The sequence below is a fragment of the Callorhinus ursinus genome, unplaced genomic scaffold, assembly GCF_003265705.2.
Source record: "Callorhinus ursinus isolate GAN/ISIS: 27379988/994484 unplaced genomic scaffold, GSC_fseal_2.0 scaffold1063, whole genome shotgun sequence".
In the NCBI taxonomy this organism is placed as follows: domain Eukaryota; kingdom Metazoa; phylum Chordata; class Mammalia; order Carnivora; family Otariidae; genus Callorhinus; species Callorhinus ursinus.
The window spans coordinates 5,466-13,655 of record NW_027398118.1 but is presented as its reverse complement, the minus strand read 5'-3'; the positions used below and the strand labels follow the sequence as shown (position 1 = coordinate 13,655).

Sequence of the window (8,190 nt, the reverse complement as noted above, 5' to 3'; positions counted from 1 at the left end):
GTGTGTGTGTGTGTGTATACACACCCCATACTCAGTGAGTATGTGTGTGTGTGTGTGTGTATATATACACACCCCATACTCAGTATGTGTGCTTCTGTGTGTGTGTGTTTGTGTGTATGTATAAATATACACCCCATGCTCAGTATGTGTGCATCTGTGTGTGTATGTGTGTGTACACACCCCATACTCAGTGAGTATGTGTGCATCAGTGCGTGTGTGTATATATACACTTGCTTCTGTGTTAGCTCAGCGCTGCTGCACTAACTTAATCCCCATTCAACCTTTCCTCTCTACTTCATGGTTGCCAATCCAGCACCACTATGGTTCAGGTACCCTTTTCAATTCCCACTGCCTAATTCTCTGTCTAATCAACTGACTAAATCAAACTCTGAAAAACAGATTCAACTTTGTCATATTAAAGTTTCAGAAATGGGAGTCTAGAGACTTCAAATGACTGGGCAAATAACGAATTAATGATTAGTCTTCAACCTGGGTCTCTAAATTCTCAATACTCTTTCTTACATACTGAATTGCCTCAAGCATTTTGCTTTTAAATACACTGAATTCAAATAACGTTTGGAAACATCAATTGTGGTGTTTGATAACAAATATCAAAAACAAGACTTTAAAGCAGACAATAATGATAATGCTGTAGGAGCTCGATGTTTGAGATGAAGTACATTCACACTGCAAAGGAAACTTCAAGACTTAACTGAAATAGACTTATTACTAGTACCCAGAAACTACACTTGAGCCAGCGGTTATTAACCTAACCAAACATCCGTTTAAATTTTTAAACACATCACACCTATATGCGTATGTGCACACACAAGCACATACCTACACACGCTAATTAAGACTTTGCCAAACTTAGGCATCCTAAAAATCCCACCAGGGAGCTAACTGGTCACATAACATTATCTCACTCTTTATTAAGGTTATCAGTGAAAGACATTTTAGTTCCCATCAGAACCATTCCGTTTCTTAATATAAGCCAAATGCTCAGTGGTAATTTACCTCGGGATATTTTCTCTTCAACTGACAAATGAGCATTACTGGGCCAAGGTATCAGAAAACATTGTATAATCTGTGAAGCACATACGAAAATAGGGACACTTTAAAAGGATCTCATGGTACAGAGAAGTAGGAAATTTATCTAACAGATTAACATTATATGCCTAACCAGATTTGATTCATAATCAAATGAAAATAACTGCTCGTTTATTTCAACTTAATTATATACAGTTTCACTGTCTGATACTTACTTAAAAAATGACCAAAAAATCTGTATTCTTATATTTTCATAAAAGACTAAACCCAATTAAACTTATATAAACAAGCTAACTTTATAAAATGGACAATAGCAAATAAGTTTTAGGTGGTAGATTTATTAAAAATTACCTTTTGACATCTGACTAGATCACTGATCCTATCACTCTCTTGTTACAACTGTTAGGAACCTTCCAGGTTTAAGTGACAGAAATTCTACACAAGCTTTACATTAAAAAAAGAAGAAGAAGAAATACGTTGGTTTACTAGAGCTAAAGATCCTAAGGCACATCAAGCTTCAGGTATTTCCCGAATGTTTTCTTAGGTATCTGGCCCTTTCTCCATCTGTTTGTCTCTTTACGTTGATTTTCCTCATCTTCAGGTTTACATCCTACCAGCTTAGCAACCACATTAAAAAATAATTTTTCATTTTCAATAGTTATAGATAACATCTCAGATTTAACTTTAAAGAAATTTTTTTTAAAGACTTATTAATTTATTTGTGTGAGAGAGACAGAGCACAGGGAGGGGGGAGGAGCAGAGGGCGAGAGAAACCCAAGCAGACTCCTTGCTGAGCAAGGGCTTGATTCCATGACCCTGAGATCATGACCTGAGCCGAAACCAAGAGTCAGATATACAACCAACTGCGCCACCCAGGCGCCCCAGATTTAACTTTTAAACACACTTTTTTGGTCACATGCCCATGCTTAATCCAGCTACCATAACCAGCAATTTGAGATCTGTTGATTAGACATGGCTGCATCATGTGTCCTTTCCTTTATCTGTGGCAGTGAATTCAGCTGAACCTAAACCAGCTGGACTAAGATTGAGAAATGGGTTTTTCCTTCAGGAAAATCAGGGTGCTATTATCATTAAGTGGACACTAAGCAGGTAAAAACCAAATCCATTATCTGTTCTCAAAAAATAATAAAACATCTTAATCTGTGTCCTATTTCTTACAGGAAAAAACTCAAAACTCAATTTATAGTCTGTGTCAATTATTCCTTCTGGGATAAATTTCACATCATTTCCACCCCAACTCCAAAATTGTGGCCACAGTTCCCCAAAGAAGCCAAGGTCTTTCAAGTCTATTCCTTCAGTCCGACATACTCTCTCTTCACCAACACATACCCAACTGACACTTTCCACCAGTAGAACCTCATAATTATAAAGATCCAGATTTAAATGTACTATCTGTGACATATTCCCCAACTCCCATTAAATAATCATCACACAGTTCCTTGTACTTATACAGTATTATAGATATAAACCTCTTACCGCATATAATATATTATATTTTCGCAGTTTCTGCGTGACGTTTCCACCACCTGGAAAATAAATTACTTGGGAGTACAGATTTCTGCAATATTTGACATATCTCTCGTGGACATTAAGTGATTGTTTATGCTGGACAGATTCATTGTTAAATAAGTCCAACTGAATAGTGTTTCAAATTCCATAGCCAAATCTTGTCTTTACACGAACAAGTTGAAGGATTCCCAAACAAGTGTTAAGTGGGACTGGTAATATTAATGAGTCCAAAAACTCTTGAGAGGTCTCCTCCAGATAGCACTGCAAAGGAGCATTATTCTCACTATGCCATCCTGGCTGCACTAACATACATGGAACAAAATCAGCAAAATCAGCACACATTACAGCAGGCAAAATAGCTATTTTAGATCTGTTTTAAAAGTGCCTGTGATGTTCTGGCCAGATTTCAGGATTATTTATAATATTTATGAGAAAGGAGAACAAAAATGAACCTATGCTTTTGTGGAAATTTCCTTAAGGAATTGACCAGAAAACCTGCGAAAGTTTTTATTGGTTTTTGTTTTGTTTTGTTTTGCTTTCACAGAAGCTTGAGGGACTGTAGAATAAAAGAGGAGGCCAGTAAGAGTGAAAAGGATAACAATATTTAAAAATAATAAATAATAATAAAAATGATAATAAAACATTGAAAAGGAAAAGACCCAACTAAAGAAATTCAGCTATGGCTCTGGTAAATTATCAAAGGCTGTGGGCTTTCTTGGGGCGCCTGGGTGGCTCGGTCGTTAAGCCTCTGCCTTCGGCTCGGGTCATGATCCCAGAGTCCTGGGATCCTGGGATGGAGTCCCACATCGAGTCCCACCCACATCGGGCTCCCCGCTCAGCGGGAAGCCTGCTTCTCCCTCTCCCACTCCCCCTGCTTGTGTTCCCTCTCGCGCTGTGTGTGTCTCTGTCAAATAAATAAATAAAATCTTTGAAACAAACAAACAAAAAAAACTGTGGGCTTTCTTAGTGAGTGCTGATGATTTGAGGAATTCATGAGGAGAAAAGAGAGTTCCCTGGGCACCTGAAAACGAGAACTGTTACATTTGACTAGAGTGACTTCGCTGTGACCTTTTGAAGAAGGCAGTCATATGTAATATAACTAGCTGTATTTGGGTTCTTTAATTTAACAAACAAATAACTAGAGCATAGCAGAACGTGGAAAAGCCCCCTGAAACCTGGAGAATAGGTTCATGCAGGTAAAAGGAGGTGAAGGACAGTGCTTGGCACACAATAGGCCTCCGCAGTATTTGCCGGTTTCGAATGAATGTAGTCCCTAGTTGGTAACAATGAGGAATACAATGGATACCTAGGCAACGGCGCCTAGCAAGCTCTCAGATAAAGGCGAGTCTCAACTAGGAACTCATAAGGAGCCGCAGCACTGTGGTGAGGGGGACGGGGGAGGAGAAACCCACGCGGAGGCAGATCCAACCGCGTTGGGTTCCGGCACTCTAACCGAAGCAGAAAGAGAATCCAGTTAGTGTATTTCATATATTATATAGATATATTCGTATATAAATTAAGACCCAGTTATTGTTTTTCAACAGCATGTCATAAAAGTCAGATATCCTTCCACTCGTTCATCAAGATGGAAAATTCAGGTTCCGACGATGAAGAAGATAAATCTGCGGCCCTGCGCAGAAGTCAGATGGACCGATTGGTCCGGGAAGAAGATTTCTATCAATTTGTAAATAACCTGAGTGAAGAAGATTACACGCTTATGAGGGATAACAATTTGCTGGGCATCCCAGGTGAAACTACATTAGAAGAGTTGCAGAGGAGACTTCAACGAATTAAAGACCCACCACAAAATTTAGACGAAAATACAGGTATATTTCACTTTTAGGGAAAATAGAATGGGATGGGTAAGGAACTTTATAGTAGTGTCAGCCAAAGACGATAGGGAAGTGGCACACATTAATTTGGTGCTAAGTAACTTCTCATTAAAAAGAACTGGTATTTACTTGACTTTTGGTGAGAATGTCAAGATTTTTTTTTTTCCCCAGTTCACATTTGGGTTACTTTAATGGGAAACAGTGTGAAACAGCCTATTGATATTTTTCTTGGTTTTCTACCTCAACTAAAAGTCCCTCCTACTTCCGGAATTATTTTTTCTATAAAGACAGGGAATTCCTCTCCAGCAAAAAAAACATATATACTCTATTCAACTGGGGGTGATTCTGCCCCCAATCCCCAAGGGACATTTGACAATGTCTGGAGATATTTTTGGTTGTCAAAAATGATGACTGGGTGTTACTGGCAAATAGGGGGCAGAGGCCAAGGAGACTGCCAAACGCCTCACAATGGATAGGATAGCTCCCCAAAACTAAGAATCATCCAGCACCAAAATGTCAACAGTGCTAAGGTGGAGAAACCCTGCTCCAATCAGGTCTGGTGCTTCTCTCCTAGCGTGAAGTAGAGAATTTTACTATCGACTGAAAACGCTATATAATAGTTTGGTTCTTAAATACAACCTCATATATACTATGCTAGGTTCAGTCCATTCATTTGATCTGACCTTCAATTTCACGTCAACTCGAAATCTGGGTAACATTAAGAAGTATTCAAAAACTTTTAAAGCTATAAACTTTATTTAAATTTGGGCACGGCTACAATAGTCTTATATTTTAAAACAACTTCGTGTATTACCATAAGCACTTAAGAGCCTAGAAGAAGTAATGTTGTAGGCTAATGAGAATTAGGCTGTAATGTAAATTGAACTAAAATACTAGCACTGTACCTTAACCTTGTTTAATTGCATTAGTGTTTTGACAGTGGAATAAAAAAAATGTTCTCTCGACTGTCCTCCCACGGTGGTACACAAGCCATGTATATGATGAAATATTGAAAACAGACTTCCTCCAGATTCCTTTAAAAAAAAAAATTCTCTAAATTTATCTAGGATTAGCTAGCTCTTTTCAGAAGGAACTCAAACTTTCCTGCCTCTACTTGTACATCTAGAAAATGTCATTTACAAAATATTAACTCTGTAAATGTGAACTATGTTTAAAACATCTGAGTATTAGAGTTCTAATTTTTTGTTTGCTTTTGAAACAAGGTTTCAGAGTGCTATTTTATGATGGTTCTAATTTTGGTAGTTCCTTTCAGCCCCCACTTTTTTTTGTTAACAGGTAGAGGAGATTCTTCTGACAATACATCTAGTGGTGACTCTCTACTAGACTGGATTAGCTTTTTTGGACAAACTGAAAATGTGACAAGTGGGCAAACAGAAAACCAATCTTGGGAAGAATTGAGCCAAATTAATTCAAATAGCAGTAATTCCAGATTTGGCTTAGAAATGAATTTTGATGTTAATAATGGGAGCCCAAATCCAGAGAACGAGTACGTACCATCTACAAGACTTCCCAGAGGAGACAATATGGAACACATCCAAAGGCAAGCGGAAAATACACAATCTGGATCAACATTTTTAAGACGACCTACATCAGAACAAAGTACAACTGAAACATTAATAGAAGTGCCAGTTACCAGTGGTCAGCGAAGAGCAAGAAGCAGGAGCCCAGAGCATCGGAGAACCAGACCAAGAACTGAAAGTAGTTCAGCTCCAAATTCACTGAGTGAACTTTTACTAAGATATCATCAGAATATAGCACCTGAGATTTTTGAGCAGCTTCTAGTAGAGGAGCCCGAGTTATTTTCTAGAATTCAGCACCAAGAAACATCAAGACAGCAAATAACTGAACCTGAGCTGCAAAATAGGGGTCTTTTTTCAACTTCCGGAACAAGGAATGCTGTTCAAGAAGAAAGTTCTTCAGACCCAACCAGTGATGGTGAATCTTGGGAAGTGGAACAGAGAAGTTCAACCATAATGTGCAATCTTGAAGTCGGACAAGTTCATCTTGGGGCATATTCTTATAGTGATAGCATAGCTAGCAGAACTCTGTTAACATCTGAGACACTAAACAACACGGTCACTTTCGAAAGTGAACAAGGAAGACTTAGGCATACGTTTCCACCTTTTGAGCAGACAGATACAACAGCTTCTGTCAGTACCATCAGTAGTCCCATTCACAGAATTTTAAATACTGATTTAAATGATACAACATCTATTGCAATTCAGAGCACATTAACGCAGACCGTGACAAGATTCAGTGACTCAAGTCACCTTATGGGCAGTGACAGTGATTTAGTGCACGGGGTCTCACCCTCAAGTCAAAACAGGGAAAGGGCAGAGGCACCAAATGAAAGAGATGGTTCTGGTGGTAGGACTAGTTCTGGTTCCAATTCAAATCCTAGTCCTGATTTCCATTCAAATTTTTCATTGATTTCTAGTTCAAATTCCAGCTACATATCTAGTTTCAATCCTAGTCCTGTTTCCAGTTCCAGCTCCGGTGATGAAAATTCAGAAATTGGATCACTGATGTCTGGAGGCAGTAATGAAATAAGCTTATCAACAGGCCCACCATCAGAAACCAGGCGAGAAAGTAGACCTATGAGCCCAATAATATTTGATGAAAGTGACTCTTGGACCTCCCTTAATCTGGATCATTTTATCCTCTTGAATGAAGACCATCATGACGAAACTACAGGACTCACCAAAGCACAAATTGACAACTTGGCTATAAGATCTGTTGGTAAAAGTGGTGCATTAAAAGCCTGTAGTATTTGCATCACAGAGTACACAGAAGGCAACAGACTTCGCATCCTACCTTGCTCCCATGAATTTCATGTCCACTGTATCGATCGCTGGCTGTCGGAGAACTCTACCTGTCCTATTTGTCGTAGGGAAGCAGTAGATTCTGGAGAAAGAGACAATTCTGAGATCTAAATTCTCAGCTATATAAACGTTTATAGTGATGGACAAACAGTAGTGGCCTGCCTAATACCCATTTTTGGAATGATTCTTAAATATAACAATCTGAATCTCATCTAAAATTGAATCCCGATATAACAATCTGAACTGAATAATTGTTTCCAGAAGGAATGACTGGACTTTCCCCAAATTCTGTTCCAGAATTAAATATATATATATATATATATATAAGACTAATTATATATATATATATATATATTGTCCTATCTGACAACAATATTTTCCTATCTGTTAAATATAAGAATCTGAATCTAATCTAAAATTGAATCCCAGTGTAACACTCTGAACTGAATCATTGGTTCCTGAAGGAAGGACCAGACTTTCCTCAATTTCTGTTACAAAATAAAAGGAAACATTAAAAAACCAAACAATATTGTCCTATCTGAGAGCAAAAACAAATTTCACACCATAATGGATCACCGAATTCAAAAGAAACTTAGCAGGTACACTAGGGTGGGATGTTCCTGATTCCATGAGAGCAATGTCTTAATATATAATCAATCCACATAGAGCCTAGTAGTCTTATCTAGTCATGCAAATCCCAGACCTCTCATAGCCGTGGCTCATCTTAGATGTGCATGCAAAGAGACAGGAACACAACCAAAATAATTAAGCAAGTTAAGAATTTATGAGAGTCACTCACATAAAAAAGTCATTACATTCATAGAATGCTGTAAAAAGCTTTAAAAACTTTCTCTTCCTATCTTTCTTCCCAGCAGTTTATCCCAACCCTTAATACTACCTTAAAGTTTCTCCCATTTTCCACTACTAATGTATCA

The 8,190-nt window shown here is 38.1% G+C and overlaps 1 protein-coding gene across 1 annotated transcript; it reads left to right on the top strand.

Annotated features, from left to right (window-relative positions):
* Nucleotides 1-4,036: 4,036 nt before the first annotated feature.
* Nucleotides 4,037-7,693, top strand: LOC112818956 (E3 ubiquitin-protein ligase RLIM-like). The gene is made up of 2 exons (XM_025866020.2): nucleotides 4,037-4,406; nucleotides 5,709-7,693. The coding sequence occupies exons 1-2, from the start codon at nucleotides 4,166-4,168 to the stop codon at nucleotides 7,364-7,366; spliced, it is 1,899 nt and encodes a 632-aa protein (XP_025721805.1). The 5' UTR covers nucleotides 4,037-4,165; the 3' UTR covers nucleotides 7,367-7,693.
* Nucleotides 7,694-8,190: the final 497 nt, after the last annotated feature.